Here is an 18,807-nt window from a genome sequence, read left to right on the forward strand (position 1 = left end):
TGTGTTTGTATCCTGAGAGGATGTAAGTGCTAAGCTTTGGATTGAAAGTTGCATTGGACCTTAAAGTTAAAATCATAATTTTATTTCATGTTATTTAAAATCATTAAGGTTAAAAAATATAGTCAACAACCTCTTCTAAGAGAAAAGAGTCACCCATGCAAAATTTTATATATATATATGTGTGTGTGTGTGTGTGTGTGTGTGTGTATCCCCCCCCCCCCAGGAAAAGAATGATGTAGGGAAAGATGTTTGTGAACCATTGCACTCTAGGAATAAATTCTTTGGAATTCAGAATGTATATTTAGAAAGCATTAAGGACTCCTGGAAACAGAAAACTTTAAATTTTATTTAACTCCACTTTGTCCCCATATTTATTTAATAACAGCGCTCCTCTCTGCGTACTGATCTCAGGGGATGCAGCTGTTCCAGTGAACACATTTTGGGATTTCCTGAATGATGGTATGTCATCTTCGGCTGGAATCAGATGAAGTGATTACTGCAGGAAAGGCCGGAAGGCAGCTCAGTCCTTCCTTGTCCCCAGAAGCTGTTAAAATTCAGCAGGTTTTTTTTTTTTTTTTAATCATCTGTGTACTAACATTAAGTCTATCAAATGATAAATGCTACTTTACCATAATTATTTTCATTATGTAAATGTAGGCTACCCCCATAACTCAGATGACATTTCCTCAATTCACTTTCATTGTAAATTGGATTCGCACAAAGCACCCTGGGAAATTCCAGCCATGCAGGGGAGGAGAAGGCTAAAAGGGGTTGACACAGGCTTCAGGCCACTGCCTTGTGTTCACTCGGCTAGAAAAGGGTAATGAGGATGGATTTTCTCAATGTGTTTTTGAGCCAAGGGCTTGAATGTCCTATGGGGCTGTCAGCCCTTGGGCTGGTAGGGGATATGTTCATTATTGCTTCCCTGATTCCCTTCAATTATTATATGTCGTGGTGATTATTATAGTGGGTACTCATCTCAGCTAAAACTTTAGGTGTACAAGAAATATAATTTTGTTTAACTTAGTTTGGTTATTTATTTGGAGCTCTTCTTACCAGCAGGGCCTCCACGTTTTCTTTGGGAGGTCCACCAATTCCTTATCTGTACATACTGGTCATCACCCAGAAGGTCCTTATTCCTGGCAGGCTGGCTGTCCTCTCTAGAATTCTGTGCTGTGTTTTGTCCTTTGTGCTGCTTTCCCACTGTGCTGAGGCCTTGGATTTGTAGGAGATGTTCGGTGGCCGTGGCTTTCTTTGCCTGGACACCCCAGGCTGCCATTTCCTCTCTGGAAAAGCAAGATACATGGTCTCTCTGTCTTTGTCTCTGTTGTTAACACCAACATCTTTATTCTTATCAGTCTCACTGCAGACAGAAGAAAGGGGTAGGAAGGAAACTTTTATTTTTGAGCTAGGAGGTATGTGTCAAGGGAAGACCATTCTTCTCTCAGAACATCTGGCATAACCTGATGGACAAGACTTTTGGCAACCCAAAAGGCAGAATCTTGTTAGGCTGTCTGTGCTAGCTCTCAAACGTGTCCTCAAGGGGCACCTGGGTAACTCAGTTGTTTAAGTGTCCAACTATTGTTTTCAGTTCAGTTCATGATCTCAGGGTCCCGAGATCCAGCCCTGTGTGTGGGGTTCTGTGCTCAGTGGGGAATCTGCTTAAGATTCTCTCTCCCTCTCCCTTTACCCCTCCCTGTCCCCCTGTCCCTCCCTGCCCTGACACCCCAACTCTGCACACAAGCATGGTCTCTCTTGAAAAAAAAAAAAAAAAAAAAAGTCTTCCAAAAAAAGTGTCTTCCCATCACCTTCTAATTACAATCTGTGTTTCTGTAAACAAAATGTACTTCTTAAATATGTTTTGCCCCTCCCCCAACCCCCCACAAATGTGGGGACTCGGTCTCTGACCCAAACTCGACCCCTCAGTATAAGAGTCCCACTCAAAGCTTCAGTAGGGTTTGAAAACAAAGACATTTTACACAGAATACTTCAGAGGAACCTGCGTCCTGACAGAGTTCTTGGATTTTCATCTACTCCTTCTACTCCTCTCACTCTTCATGTTCCCCTCCTCAGGCAGAGGAGTGTTCCAGATGAACAGTCTTCAAGTGCACTGTCCAAACCCTTCCCTTTTAGGTCTTTTTCTGGGTGTTAGAGAATGTAATCATATCAACAAACTCTACAGTGATCATATTCACTCTATTTTCATTTCTTCTGCCAATTTTCCTGAAATTGGAAATTTAAGGCATCTGGGAATTCTGAAAATTAATTTACTTTGCAAGGCTGCTTTGAGGTCTGAGTGACATGATTGTTAAAAGTGTTGTGCACAGTGTCCGTCCACAGTGCCTGGGGTACTGCTGTTACTATTATGCTGAAATTGTAACCACGTGATCATTTCATCCCTGGCTACTTTTTAGTTTTGTGAATGGTAGGCTGGGATGATAGGATCTGGTACGTGATTCTCTGAGGGAAAAAAAAATCTGAATCCTCTGAGAAACAGTGATAATCGTAGTCTTATTTGTTGAGTCAACTTCCTGGGTCAATTAGAATATTTGGATGAGACCTGTGTCCGAAGTCAAAGTTATTTCTGCAGACTTGTGTATTTATTAAGTGGTAAAATTAGCATGCTAATCATGAGAAGACAGGGTACCCCATTCCTCAATGCGGGGGCTTTGTGGAGTCTGGAAAGAAGGGGCCCAGAGAGTTGCAACAAAGAATAATGGACATTACAAACAGGGTTGTGGAAAACAGTTACTTAAGAATTCTATTGGGCATCACGCTGAGGATTTCTTCCTTCAAACATATGCTAAGGAAACACAGAACAGACGTTTTTTGTTTTGCTTTTTTTTTTTTTTTCCTTTCATTTGGGCAAAACCATCAACTCATTTGTGTGATGAGTTTCCGGTGGTGACATTACTCCTAGTTCTATTTAGGCACGATTCTGCTTCCTACAATGCCATTTGCTCCAGCTTCGATAATTGGTGGGAGGCTAACCATATGCCAAGCACTAGGTTAGTGCTGAGAATAGAATGGTGAGTAGGACCGATCTGTTTCTGCCATCACAGAGTTTAGAATCAAGTGGGAGAGACAGAGTTTAAATTACACCGTTGAATTTGTAATTGCAAGTGTGATGAGTGTTTTGTAGAGGAGTAAAGTAATGCTGGAGCATAGGGAAGGGTTCCCTAAGAAAGTGACTTAAGATAGAATGAGAAGGAATCAATTTGGCAGTAGGGGGTGGAGCCTGTGATCTGGCTCAAGGAATAGTACTTGTGGCTGCCCAGGTATGGCAGGGAAGCTGGAGCAGTGGAGGAATGGAAAGATGGCCCATATGATGACAGAGCAGCGAGCAAATGTGGGTGGCCCAGGTGCCCGGAAGTGAAGGGGGTGGGAAGGGGCCAGGTCAAGTAGGCACTTTCATGTCATGTTAAAATTCTTTTATTTATTTTGAGAAGAATGGGAAACTATGGTTGAGCTATAAGCATAGAATGCCATATAGATAGTATGCTGCAACCAAAGGGGTACAAATTTGAATTTTTAAAAGATATATGTCTATAGTATGAAGAAAGGATCGATGCCGGGTGCGGTGGGGGTGGGGGCGTACATGCTAGAAAGCCAGTCAAGAGGCTACTCCCTTTTTTTATACAAGAAAGGTGGTGATTTGGGCGAGGGGGTGACACTGGGATGAAGAAACATGGACAGATTGGATTGATATTTAGGAAGCAAAACTGATGGGTGGTTGATTGGATGCTTTTTGTAAATAGAATCCTTAGGCTCTTTGTTAGACTATATAGGATAAATAGGTATTTCTAGTGTTTCTAGATAGAAAATAATACTGTGATGGGGCGCCTGGGTGGCTCAGTGGGTTAAGCCGCTGCCTTCGGCTCAGGTCATGATCTCAGAGTCCTGGGATCGAGTCCCGCATCGGGCTCTCTGCTCAGCAGGGAGCCTGCTTTCCTCTCTCTCTCTGCCTGCCTCTCCATCTACTTGTGATTTCTCTCTGTCAAATAAATAAATAAAATCTTTAAAAAAAAAAAGAAAATAATACTGTGATTATGCCACGGATCTGCTGTTTCTCAGGTATTTTTCAAATCTGTAACTTGGAAGTTATTTTTCAGATGACAAGAGTCTCAAGTAGTCTTAAAATTGCTGTTTCAAAACTGAAATAATTATTTCTTTGGGAAGAAAAAATTAGATGAACTGGATGGTTTGTCCACTCAAATGTAGCTTACGTTTTGTTCTCTCTCGCTGGTTCACCACGAATATCTGCTATTAGAGAGGAGATGTATTGAGAAGCAGATATACTCCATGTAACTGTTAGAGAATTGAAATTACTAAGAGAAAAATATCATCTCAAGTATGCTCTAGCGCAATTTTTATCATAGGCAAAATTAATCCTTGAGTTGCTTAATGATAAATAAAATGGATGCCACCCTGCCCTTTTGCTTCATGTATTTTTAAAGCCTACTTACGTATCTCAACATTGTTGCTTTTCCAGTGAACCTCTAAGGCAACAGTAAAAAAGACCTTTATCAAGCCTAACATGTATTGATTATTCGCTGTGGAAATAGCACTTTATTCTTTTTTGGAGGGGGAGGAGCACGACTTAAGAATTTCAGCCTCCTGAGCACCTGTTCCAGTTCGCTTTCTGTGAAGTATAAAGCAAACAAATTTCTGGCCCTCCTGAAGTTTAGTCACTGCCTGAGCGGCCAGTAAGCTAAGGGAGAAAGTCCTTCAGAAGAACATCATGTGGGATCCAGCTTTCCTGTCTTTCTGGCATCCTCTTCCTTGCCTTTTCTAGTTAACTGATACCAAACAGCTGAGTAAATCATTTTTTTCTGCTTCTCCAGGGAATCTCGAGGGCTTTGCTGAAGCATTTATTGTAAGTAAAGTCAAAGTTGAGTGCAGCCATATTTATGGGATGAGAACACCCCATAAATATCCGTTGACAAGCGTCCCAGCCCCAGGAGTTCTGCAGCTATACCCGAGCCATGCCATTGAGCTGAGACCAACCCAGGGGAGGAGGGCTTCAGGCAAGAGAGGAGTGGCTTTGCCCTGAGACCCTCACACCAGCTGTGCCCAGAAAAGATCCTCTTCTAAATATAATATATCTAATGGGCATTGCAAAGCTTCATTTGTTCAAGAGATATGGCTGCTAAAAGTAGTTGAACTGCAGTTGTTGTGAAAAAAAGGCATGGAGTAGATAGAACTGGAGAGGCCAGTGTCAGGCCTCCTGAGCTGTTTAACCAGGTTTATTTTTATTGATTTATTTGTTTTTAGACAGAGTGGTGTTGGGGGTGGGTAGGAGGGAAGGAGGGGGTGAGAGAGAATCTTAAGCAGACTCAACATCCAGTGCGGAGCCTGATGTAGGGCTGATCTCACGACCCTGAGATCGTGACCTGAGCCAAAATCCAGAGTTGGACGCTTAACCGACTGAGCCATCCAGGCGCCCTCAGGAATTGTTTATCTGGAGCATGTTATTTAACCTCGTGCTCTGATGGCCTCATCTAGCAAAGCAGACCAATATCAACATTATACATATGGTATTGGGAAGATGGTAGGTGTTCAAAGCAATGTTATTATTATTATTTGTTATAGTTACTTCAGGGATAGAGAATTCCTTATCAGTGCCAGGGCTTCATTTATTTATTTGTCGGAGAAAGAGAGAGAGAGAGAGAGCACACAAGCAAGGGGAGCAACAGGCAGAGGGAAAAGCAGGCTCCCTGCTGAGCAGGGAGTCTGATGTGGGACTCTATCCCAGGACCCTGGAATCATGACCCAAGCCTAAGGCAGATGCTCAGCTGACTGAGCCACCCAGATGATCCCCCTGTTGTTTCTTTATGTTCTTGAACAGTAGCTTAGTCTGTGTTCTCAAGCATGCAGAGGCAGAAAAGATTACATTTCACATAACACATTGTGACTGGCCCCTGGGAAGAACTCCAGGTGCAGGAGAATGAAAACTCTCAACATTCACAGGTAGCTCATTGCTTGTGTTTTACTGTCTTTATGTAATTTCTACTTATTTTTATGTTTTTCCTCCTTTCCCTCCCACACATCTTGGGTCACAACCATTTATAGAGCCCTTACTCTTCCCTTGCAGTCTTAGGACATTACAACAGAAGCCAGCATGATATAGTGTAAAGATCACTGGACTGGGCGTCTGGAATGGAACTGTCCATCCCTTTCTGCTCCAAATGACTGTGTGACCTTGGGCAACTCATTGGGTTTGTCTGGGCTTCATTTCCTCCTGAAAAGCCGTTGGCTGTCACATTACCTTTCCCTTCCCACGTTTGAGGCAGTTAGCAGGCCATAGGTTTTAATGATCGGAAAGGACCCACTTTATGTCAGAATGCGGTGAAGAATATGAGGTTTGAGATTTCCTTTTAGGCTTCAGAATTTTTAGAAAGTAGAATTCAAACCAGGAATATTGATAAACAATTTTTAAAAGGTGGTTTTCTGTCTCTGTGGTGTTTGCATTAGCTGATGAGTCTTTCAGATATATTTGTAATCTGCTTTGCTGTCAAGTTACTTTTAATGGATGTTCTAGCCACTGGCAACTAATAATTTGTAATCATAAATGATAAGTAACAGAGGCACTTTGCTTTTCAGTCAGAGACATCTGTCCACAAAGATGAAATGGACTTAGAAAGTGCTGTTAGGTGTCAAACAAAAACACAGTCATTCAGAAAGAGCCTGGAATGTTAGTAACAATGCTTTATGCTTTCTGGAAGTATAAATATTCAGTCTGAATGCTCCACGGTGTCCTCGAGTGGACTCATAAACTGTCTTCAAAAGTAAATCTTTGTACCTTTGAGAATAAAGTTACATTTGGTAGCTCTGAACTGTTGCTGTTAAAATTTTCTGATGAGAATTATCGGAATACTTTAGCACACATATCCTTCAGACCACAGATATGTTTTGAAGATAGTTTTAGTATTAATATAGGATTTTTTTGGTTCCTGTAAGAAGTACAATGGGCTTTTTAAAATAAAATACATTAGGTTTTAATTTTTTCTCATTTGAATTTTTTTTCCATTTTCCATGTGTTTCTCTTGATATCCAATGCATAACTCAGTAATATATATAAAATAGTAATATGGTTATATATATATATATATACACACACATATGTATATATATATAAAATGAACACGTTTTCTCTGTAAGTTTGGGACGTGCTGCATGGCTTTGAGCATACTCTTCTAGCAGGAGTAATTAATTAAGAGTATAAAATAAAAAATGCAGACTTGAAAATGGCCATATCTTCTGGCTTCTAGATGTGTCCCTGCCTCCAGTGGTCTCTCTCTAAAGTTTGCTGCTTTAGGTCTAATGAGCTCTGGGAACCAAAACATTCAGTGTTCAACTGTGTACAAAGTAAGTGTAGGTAGGCCTGCAGAATAGACCAGATGTCCTCATCAGAAGGAGACTGGCATTACATTTAACACACAGATATTGTAAGAGATACTTGGTGTCTTGTTTATTTTTATATTTCCAGACTCTAATACACTACTTGTCAAATAGCAGCTGATGAGTAATTGTTATTTTAGTGAATGAATGCTCAGATGCTAGTCTTTTCTCTTTCCTTGGGTTCTTTGATTTATTTTAGAAAGTGTGATTTCTTAGATATTTGTCCACTGTGCAAGGGAAGCATTACTTTAATTACTCCACACTAGAGGAGAAGGCTTTTTAGGAAGTGAAAGCTACTACATAAATTTCAAGCTATTTCTTGGAGGTGAGATATCTTACCAGTGAGTCAATGTTGTTTTATTTCACATTTTGTAATGTTGAGGTTTATGAGTGCTTTGGTATAGTAATTATCCACAGATAATTTGGTTAAGATATTAAAGCTTTGCATTCACATTCCTTTCATGCCTCAACCCCATTGCCCAAGTTAAAAATAAAGCAATGTCAGGATAATAAAAGCTGTGGTTGAAAAAAAATGCACAGTAAAATAACCATCTTTTCCTATTACATGAATGGTATTAAGTCAGGGTTGCTGCCTCAAATGGTGGCAAATGCTGTGCAAAAACCAGAATGTGTTTGTTCTCTCTGACCACTTAAGTTCCCTTTTTCCTTTGTTGTAGGCATTTTAGAGAATGCCACACCTAAAATTCAGGCACCTAGCAGGTCATCTTCAATATTGGGAGATACATTCATCTCAACTAATCCACTTAAGGGTAACTTAATTAAGAGAATAAAACATGCCAGCACTTTTCTGCTTCTAGGGGAATATTACATTAGAGCATCCACATATTTGCACTTTCTGCAAAAACACAGGCAGGAAAGAAAAATGGAATTACAGGGTCTTAAATGTGAATTCGATCCAAGAATTCATCCATGCCACCCTTTTGCATCCAAAGATTTTACTTCTAAACCAAAATGTTAACATGTGAAAACTGATGTTATTTAAAATATTTAGCTGTTCATTCCAGTGCAACTGTATTTATCGCACAGAAAAGGTAGTGACTTGCAGGTGGATAGTGTTTTTATATAATGTTGGTCCAGGTAAACAAGTACTGAATTATTATTCCTTTTTTACCACTGAAGTATTTTCTGAGAATGTAACACAGCATGGGTTTTAGTTTAAATGCATATTATGTCTAATTAAACTTTTAATCCTTTACTGGTTCTAAATTTTGTTTTATTTGTATTACTTGGGACTTGTTTTCAATGAAGAAATACCAAATTTGGGGCACCTGGGTGGCTCAGTTAAGCGTCTGCCTTTGACTCGGGTCATGATCCCAGGGTCCTGGTATTGAGCCCCAATTCAGGCTCCTTGCTCACTGGGAAGTCTGCTTCTCCCTCTCCTTCTGCCTCTTCCCCTGCTTGTGCTCAATCTCTCTCTCTGAGATAAAGAAACAAATTCTTAAACATGACTGATGTTTAAAAGCCTGGGTTTCCTATATGTTTCTTTAGATTATTTATCTCAGATATATATTGTGACTATAATCACATTTTATGTATATGAAAAGTTTAAAGGCGATATTCATTTTCTCCATGCAACTGCTCAAAACTTGAATATGTTCTATTTCTGAGCTTGGACAAGGGACACACGATTTCTCAAACTGTAGTTCACATTTTACTTCAATATGTGTGTTTTCTGAAATGGCAAAATCCCTCAGGGCTATGTGATTTTCACTAGTGCGTATGTTTGAAGTTCATAGGCAAACACAACTGAATAAATCATGGAACACATTTTTTTTCTGTGTGCCTGAGAAATGCAAATTATTATAGTATTATAGGTTAATTGCTGAGAGGTCTGGTCTCCATCTTGTATATCTTGTTTGCAATTTTTTTTTTAAGATTTATTTATTTATTTATTTGACAGAGACTGAGAGAGAGAGAGATCACAAGTAGGCAGAGAGGCAGGCAGAGAGAGAGAGGAAGGGAAGCAGGCTCCCTGCTGAGCAGAGAGCCTGATGTGGGATTCGATCCTAGGACCCTGAGATCATGACCTGAGCCGAAGGCAGCGGTTTAATCCACTGAGCCACCCAGGCGCCCCTGCAATTTGTCTTTCATTTATTCCACGTGTACACAATTCACTTTGTATTTGCTTGTTACTTACATGCTGTTCAGTTAACTTTGTCTGTAAAGTTAGCTTTTTTTTTTTTTTTTAAAGATTTTATTTATTTACTTGTCAGAGAAAGTGAGCACAGGCAGACAGAGTGGCAGGCAGAGGCAGAGGGAGAAGCAGGCTCCCCGCTGAGCAAGGAGCCCGATGTGGGACTCTATCCCAGGAGGCTGGGATCATGACCTGAGCCGAAGGCAGCCGCTTAACCAACTGAGCCACCCAGGCATCCCTGCAATGTTTGCTTTTAACATGAGGAGAAACTATTCTTCCCTGACTGTGCCTTCCTAAATGTACTGACTAGTGCTTATCAGCATTTCCAGGGCTAGGAGGGGGAAATTGTTCCTCACATACTACCTTGATTACTTGTATTCATTTTCAAAGGAACAGATCAGAGGGATCATAGCTAAGCTAAGAAACAGAACTGCCTTGTGATGTTAGGATTGCATATACTAATGCACACCCTGGAAAAGACTCTTTTCAAATGCAGGGCAAGAGCCCATGCTTAGAGTCTCACGGATCTGGAGTCCCACTCTAGTCTGCCTGGTACTGTGTAACCTTGGATGTGCTTTATAACTGCTCTGAGCTTCATTTCCCCAACTGATGAAATAAACATTCTATCCCCATGTCAGAGGACTGTTGTAGGAATAGGAAGGAACTGGGCAAACCACTAGGGGTATATGACAAACCAACTCTCAGTTTGTTTGTTTTTTAAATGCCTTGATTTGCCTTGATTTGTAGTGTGGTGTAAATACTCTCATCATGGCTGATTTCAAAGTATGAATGATTTAACAACCACCTGGTAAAATGCTTGAATATTGTAACAGTCCTCTAGTACTATCCAAGCCTAGCACAGCACTGTTAGCCCTTAACAAATTGTGATAATTACTTCTTAATAGTTATATTTCGTCTCCCCTTGATCTAAGAAAACTTTTGCTGTTTGATGCATTTCTATATAGATAATGAATGTGAAGGCTAAGTGAAGGATAATAATGTATAAGGTTTAAAATATTAATGACTTCAAATAATGAAAAAATAGCTACCTTAACAATTTTGAAAGTGACTGAAAAACTTACAAGAAGGAAACATTTTAATAAGAAAATGTGTTAGTAAAATGCTTTAAAAATAAGAATAAAGATCACTTTGTAAGATGTTCTAGATGAATTAAATTTAATATCAGCCTTTTCAGATTGGTTAGAAATGGTTTGATTTCTCTGGTCTTTCTTTCTTTACACAAAAAGTCCTTAGGGGAATTATGTGTATTTGATATGTTAACAAATAAAGGTATGCAGACAGCCATTATTTAGAAACCTAGTACTTTCAAAAAGAGCTTCTTTCAATTTCATCTAGTATCCGTTTTATGTTATTCAAAACTGGTTATAGATTTTAAAGTTTGCTACAAGGATGTATTTTTGGAAGTATTTCTTTACTGAGTAACCATGGCAATTTTTTTTTTTTTTTTACAATAATGAAAATTTGCATGTGTAGTCTGACATGTTGGACAAGGAATGGCATACTTGAACTGAGATTGCTCCAGAACATCTGGACACATGAAGTCTGTAAATGACTTTCATGTAACAATGAACATCTCAATTAACAAAGCACAAAATTGTGGTTGATTGAGGAGAAAATTACCAGAATTGTGGGCACTTGATGAAATCAGTTTGTGCTGAGAGTACCATTTTTTATGCGCATTTACTGTGCCCAGGAGCAGTCAGTGCTGGGACACTGCGCCTGGGCAATGTGTGGGTAAACTCCAGGACATTTGTTTTCTTTCTTTCTTTCTTTCTTTCTTTCTTTCTTTCTTTCTTTCTTTCTTTCTTCTTCTTTTTTAAGATTTTATTTATTTATTTGACAGAGAGAGAAAGAGAGACAGTGAGAGAGGGAACACAAGCAGGGGGAGTGGGAGAGGGAGAAGCAGGTTTCCCACTGAGCAGGGAGCCTGATGCAGGGCTCAATCCCAGGACCCTGGGATCATGACCTGAGTGGAAGGTAGACGCTCAACGACAGCCACTCAGGCATCAAGGGCATTTCTATGGGTAAAAGGTGACTTACTTCAATGAAACTCCTCTACTTCAGCAAGAAGAGGCTCCACGATGGGGACACTGAAAGGAGAAAGGACATGAGGGTATTTTCTATGTTAATCTCACTCATAAAGTGACAGAAGCCATTGGCAAGTAGGTCTACATATCCAGCCAACGCTGTGAGGAAGAACACTTGTCCTGCACTTTAACAGTGAGAAATCCTCACTGCAGCATATTGGCCACAACTTCAGATATCTTTATCTCTGGGGATGTATATGTCTCTTCCTAAGTGGGATGTACTCCATATACATTTCCTGTTCCTAGAGATATTATGGATGTGCATAAAAACACATTTCATGAAGTTTTGGATGTTTGATCAGGTTTGGGGGAAGAGAGAAAGACTACACCTTCTTTCTCTTACCTAGGTAAATTAAAATATTTCTCAGGATGTGAATTGCCTTTATTATCACATCCTAGTGCAGGGGCAAAGGTTACATGGTTAAGCTGGTAAAGTTTTCTCAGGTTCATGTTACAACTAAGTAAAATGAAAGAGAGGAAAGTATTCTTTTCCCATTGTCACAAAATGTGATACCTTGCCATCCTTATGAAACGTATAGTCAGCCTTCTGGATAAGGTTGCATGGTATGTCTATGGATTAGTTGCAAAACTGTGAGAAACATCAATGGATGTTATTTGTCCCTTTCTTTGTGGGACTCTTTCCCATAAAAATATATTCATTAATTAAAAGGTTTGATGTATTACAAACTAATGTTGGAAGCTTGACCCAGAGTTAATACCTATGAGAAATCAAAGTGGGTATATTTCAGGGGTCAGAGAGGCAGAATTTCCATAGGCAGTTCAGTGGAGCTACTGCTGCTTTTAGTATATCCTTTCCCATGAGATATTTTCTTTTTCATGCAATTCACTCTGCAAGCAAAATCCCAAAGCAGGGACACCTATTTAGCAAATGAAAGTATATTTAAGATACTTTGACAGGTCATTTTTTAAAAACATAGTTCTCTTCTGAGCCACCTGCTGTATTGAGGTGAAGGCTTGGAAACATGAAAAATTCTACTTTATTAAAATCCTGGGTTTAGGGCTTTTCTTTTATTATTATTATTTTTAAAAATATTTTATTTATTTATTTGACAGAGAGTAGGCAGAGGCAGACAGAGGGAGAGGGGGAAGCAGGCTCCCCGCTGAGCAGAAAGCCCGATGTGGGGCTCGATCCCAGAACCCTGGGATCATGACCTGAGCCGAAGGCAGAGACTTTAACCCACTGAGCCACCCAGGCTCCCCTGGGGCTTTTCTTTTAGATTGAAACACTAACTAGGAAGTATTAATATTGAGTTAGATATATAGGCTTTAAAACCTAATGATTACAATGATAGCAATCATTTATTAAGTGTGTATTGACACCACCTTGTCCCTCCGATCCTCAGAATAGCTCTGCAAGTTAGTGCTTTTATTCTGTCTCTTAGGTCGTTAAGGAAACGAAGGCTTAGAAAGTGGAAGTAACTGGTCCACGTTGACATTGCTGGTGAGAGACCGAATGGGGACTGTTAACAAAAGCAAACTGATGCGGCGTCCACACTCTTAACAACCAGATGATATTGTCCACTCAAACCCTTCATTTCATACTGGTCGTGTTGGGAAGTGTTCAAATTGACCCATCTTTGTGTGGATGGCGACTTGGAACCTCTGCGTAACTGACGCCCTTGTCTTTCGCCCGCAGGCCCCTGGGGAAGGTGTACGGGCGACTGTGGACCCGGAGGAGTGCAGAGTCGCGCGCTGTGGTGCTTCCACGCGGAAGGGCGGACGAGTCCCGTCTCCAACTGCGACGAGAACCACAGGCCTCCCAAGGAAAGAAGTTGCTTCCGGGTGTGTGACTGGCACAGCGACCTCTTCCAGTGGGAGGTCTCCGACTGGCACCGCTGCGTGCTGGCTCCCGCCAGCGCCGGCCAAGCCCCGCCTCGGACCGCGGCGTGCGTGACGGCGCAGCACGGGCTGCAGGACCGCACCGTGCGCTGCGTTCAGAAGTTGAACAGAACCAGGGTCGTCAATGAGATTTGTGAACACTTTGCCCCTCAGCCGCCCACAGAACAAGCTTGCCTCGTGCCCTGCCCCCGGGATTGTATCGTGTCGGAGTTCTCGCCGTGGTCCGAGTGCCGCGAGGGCTGTGAGAAGCAACTGCAGCACAGGACGCGGGCGGCCATCGCTCCCCCTCTCTACGGCGGGTCTCCGTGCCCCAACCTGACCGAGTCCAGGGCCTGTGACACTCCTATTTCCTGTCCTCTTGGCGAAGAGGAATATACTTTCAGCCTTAAAGTAGGACCGTGGAGTAAATGTAGACTGCCTCATCTTAAAGAAATTAACCTCAGTGGAAGAGCTGTTCTGGATTTCAGCTCTGATTCAAAGGAGCGAGTCACCTTTCGACATCAAAGTTACAAGCCACATCACCTGTCCAGGCCCTGGGACTTAGACATAGGTTATCAAACCCGGCAGGTCTGGTGCACCAGAAGTGACGGGAAAAATGCCATGTTAAGGTAAAGAGGTCTTCGGTGTTTTTATCTTCGATTCACCTAGATATTTTACAACGTAATTTCAGAAGGTTTCCTTATGAGTCCCTGTGAAGGGAACATTATAACCAGGTTGGGATTTCATCAGAGAAGTTTTCAGTTTCAGTTATGACTATTTCAGAGTATAGACCAGGCAGGGCTCTGAATTCTTCCATAGTTAGTAGTGCAACTATAGAGGATAGGGCATATATTACCACGGTTTATCAAAATATCACCCAATTAAAATAGGTTTCTACTGTTACTACAGTAATAAAAGACTTCTTTATAATAGTAAAAATTCCAGTTGACTCTCAAACTTGGTATGTAAGTTAGGCAAACATTTATCATTTTCACAACTTTCATTATTTTTTTCTTTTTAAGATTTTATTTATTTACGAGAGAGAGAGAGAACACACTCAAGCAGGCAGAGAGGCAGGCAGAGGCAGCGAGAGAAGCAGGCACCCTGCCGAGCAAGGAGCCCGATGTGGAAATCGAACCCGGGACCCCTGGACCATGACCTGAGCCGAAGGCAGCGGCTTAACCAACTGAGCCACCCAGGCTCCCACGACTTTCTTTTTTAAAATTTGTTTTTGTTTACTTTTGTTTTCATGATTAAGAAGGTTCTCTAACATTTTAGTTGTAGATTTTTTGTTGTAGTAATAATGGCAGAAAGTTAATCGATTAACTTAATGGCATTACGTAATTATTACTTATTTAATAATTATACATTATTACTTCTTAAGAAATAATGGCAGTAAGTTAATCTGTCCAAATGAATGCTTTCAATGACATTGATTTGAAAAAACAATATTACCTTGCTCAATAATAAACCGAATTACAAATCTGTAAAGGAAATGGACTACAACTTTTAAAAGGGAAAATTTAGGCTTAAAAATTATTTGTAACTGTTTTACTTTAAATTCTGGTACCAAAAAAATCATGACATAAGTATATAGAAATATGCTCACAGTTGTGTTTAATTTTCCCCAGAAGGTCTTAAACGGAAGCACTGGTATTTTACCAAGTTTTTTCCAAATTTAAATGCCTTTCACTAGTGCTTTAAATTATAAAACAGTGAAACGCTCATCCCTAGAATTAATCATTATCATCAGTTACTGTTTTCTTGGAATCCACAGCTGGCTGGGAGAGGCTCAAAAGACTACCTCTGTTATTGAAGAACAAAGTAATACTGTGATTTTGTTTTGTTTTGTGTTTTTTCTTTTGACTTCACAAATGAGTGTACTTTGTCTTTGCTGCTTCATTTTGATTTATGCCATATGCAATTGGCAAGTCCATTGAAAAGTGCTTTTCTGCCTTTTATTGCCTGCCCCCGTGAAGCCCAAAAGATTAAGCAGATGATTTGGGTGATTATTGTTTGAATGTGTGTTTGTGGGATTCTGCAGACACCGTTTTCTTAATAATTCCAGAGAATGTTTTCATTTTTAGGCTGCTTGTTTTTGCCATGTTTTGTTTTTTAATTCGGTGACTTTATTTTTTACAGTGGTTTTAGATTTACAGAAAATTTGAGTGGAAAATACAGTTTCCATATATCTTCTCATCACTCCCCTCCACACATAAGTTTCATACATCTTGCATCAGTGTAGTGTTTGCTACAATTCGTGAGCCAGATCAATATAGTACTATAGTCCATAGTCTGCATTAGAATTCACTGTATTGCACATTCTATGGGTTTGGACAAGTGTATAATGATATATATCTACTGTTACTGTATCGTACAGAATAGTTTCACTACCCCAAAATCTGCTCCACCTGTTGATCCCAACTTTCCTCTCCCCAGTTCTGTTCCCTGACATTCAATGATATTTTTACTGGTTGCATAGTTTTATCTTTTTCAGAGTGTTATATAGTTGGGGTGATACAGTAGTTAGCCTTTTTCTTATTGGCTTCTTTGTCTTAATGATATGTATTTGAAGTTCCTCCATGTATATTCATGGCTTGATAGCTCAGTTCTTTTTATCACGAATAGTGTTTGTTGGTTTACCAACTACCCCCCCCCCACTCCCACCCCATATACACAGGGCAAGAAGAGACCAAAGAAAGAGGCAGACCACTCCAGACTGGTAGGTGGCATTTTAATAAGCAAGAGAACTAACTTACGAGGCTTGTTTTAGGTGGCTGCAAAAATGAGTAGATCTATGAACCCACCTGCCAAATCTTAAAAGTTTATATAGAGGATTTAGATGGGGCCAGTCACATATTATCCCTCCCCTCCCAGCCAGATGGTCTCAAAACACTCCCTTGGGGCTACATCCTTAGAGAAGTTCCCACTGTGTACAGAGTATATATTCCCAGGACAATGGAGGGAATGAGGAGCCTCCAGTTGCCCAGGTCCAGACCAAGGGTCAACTAGAAGTCACACCCTCTTGATTACTTCCTCCAACTGTATTCTGTTGCATAGCTATATCACAATTTGTTATCCATTCACCTATTGAAGGACATCTTGGTTGCTTCCAAGTTCTGGCAGTTATAAAGTTTCTATAAACATTCATCTCCAGATTTTTATGTGAACATACGTTTGCAACTCATTTGGAAAAATACCAATGGGCACATTCCTGTATTTTATGGTAAGAGTTTGTTTAGTTCTGTAAGAAACTGCCAAACTGTCTTCCAAAGTGGCTGTGTCATTTTGCATTCCTACCAGCAATAACTGAGAGTTCCCATTGCTTCACATTCTTGCCAGCATTTGCTATTGTCAGTGTTTTGGATCTTAGCCATTTTTAAATAGGTGTGTAGTTGTATCTTGTTTTAATTTGCAATTCCTTAATCACTTATGATGTTCAGCATCTTTTCATATGCTTACTTACCATCTGTTTATCTTCCTTGGTGAGGTGTCCAAATCTTTTGCCAATTTTTTGAGTGGTTTTCTTATGGTTGAGTTTTGCAAATTCTTTGTATATTTTGGATACTAGTCCTTTATCAGATATGTGTTTTGAAAATATTTCCTTCCAACTTATGGCCTACCTCTTGAGTGTTTCAAAAGCATCTTTCACAGAGAAGAATTTTTTTTGTTTGCTTTTTTAAAATCTTAATGAAGTCCTATTTATCAGTGTTTCTTTCATGGACTGTTCTTTGATGTTCCATCTAAAACAACAACAATAAGTTCTCTAAACCTAAGATCAACTAGATTTCCTCCTATATTGTTTTCTAGGAGTTTTATAGTTTCACATTTTACAGTTAGGTCTATTATCCAGTCTAATTTTTGGGAAAGAATGAGGTCAATGTCTGAATTCGTTTTGTTTTTTGTTTTTTTTTTTTAAAGATTTTTATTTATTTGTCAGAGACAGAGGGAGAGAGAGTGAGCCAGCACAGGCAGACAGAGAGGCAGGCAGAGGCAGAGGGAGAAGCAGGCTCCCTGCAGAGCAAGGAGCCCGATGTGGGACTTGATCCCAGGACCCTGGGATCAGCTGCTTAACCAACTGAGCCACCCAGGTGTCCCTCGTTTTTTTTTTTTTTTAAACATGTGGATATTCAGTTGTTTTAGGATCATTTGTTTAAAAGACTCTACATTGTCTATCGAATTGCCTTTGCTCCGTTTTCAAAGATTATTTGTTTTTATGTGGATCTATTTCTGGACTCTCTGTCTTTATTCCACTATCTATTTATCTATTTGCCAGTAAAACAATGTGTTAAATACTGAAGCATTAAAGTAAGTCTTGAAGCTGAGTAGTGTCAGTCCTCTGAATTGTTCTTTTTTTAATGTTGTATTGACTGTTCTGGGTCTTCTGTTTTTCCATATAAATTTCAGAATCAGTTTTTTCGATATCTACAAAATAATTTGCTGAGATTTTAGTGTATGGAGCAATTTGCAAAGAAATAACATCTTGATAATATTGAGTCTTCCTCTCCATGTACCTAGAATATTTCTTCATTTATGTACATCTTTGATTTCATCATCAGAGTTCTTCACTTTTTGTCGTGTAACTCATACATATTTTTTAGATTGATACGTAATTCATATATTTTGGTGCTAATACAAATGTATTGAGTTTTTAATTTCAAATTCTAATTTTTCATTGCTAGTATACAAGAAAGCAAATGACTTTTATATACCTTGCTTTCTGTTACAATCACTAGTTTCAGGGCTATGTGTTATTATTGTTGATACAGATTCTTTGGGATTCTCTATGTAGGCAAGCATATCATTTGCAGGCAAAAGAAGTTTTATTTCCTCCTTTCCAATCTGTAGTCCTTTCATTTCCTTTTCTTGTCTTATTGTATTATCTAAGGCTTTCAGTTTGAAGTCAAATAGGAGTGATAGGGATGGGCATCCTTGCCTCATTCCTGATCTTAGCAAGAAAACATCTGGTTTCTCACAAGTAAGAGTGATGCTAAATGTAGGTTTTTTGGTGGCTATTCTCTTCTTTAAAAAACTTTTTTTATTTTAGAGAGAGCAAGAGCATATGCTTGAGTGCAAGCAGGGAGGGGGCAGAGGGAAAGAAACTCAAGCAGAACCTGTTTGGGGTGGGCTGGGGGTGCTTAATCTCATGACCCTGAGATCATGACCTGAGCTGCAATCAAGAGTTGGATACTCAATTAACTGAGTCAACCAGGCACCCCATGAACTTTATTTATCATGTTGAAGAATTCCCCCTATATTCCTAGTTTGCTGAGAATTTTTGTGATGCATTGGTTTTGGTTTTTG

The 18,807-nt window shown here is 39.9% G+C and overlaps 1 protein-coding gene across 1 annotated transcript in view; it reads left to right on the top strand.

Annotated features, from left to right (window-relative positions):
- Positions 1-18,807, top strand: part of THSD7B (thrombospondin type 1 domain containing 7B) — a 730,694-nt gene that overhangs the window by 154,589 nt on the left and 557,298 nt on the right. The window contains exon 2 of the mRNA XM_004774248.3: positions 13,322-14,132. Coding sequence (XP_004774305.2) covers positions 13,322-14,132 — 811 coding nt within the window. The remainder of the gene's footprint in view (positions 1-13,321; positions 14,133-18,807) is intronic.

This window comes from Mustela putorius, unplaced genomic scaffold (assembly GCF_011764305.1).
Source record: "Mustela putorius furo isolate JIRA1106 unplaced genomic scaffold, ASM1176430v1.1 tig00003867_pilon_pilon_pilon, whole genome shotgun sequence".
In the NCBI taxonomy this organism is placed as follows: Eukaryota; Metazoa; Chordata; class Mammalia; order Carnivora; family Mustelidae; genus Mustela; species Mustela putorius.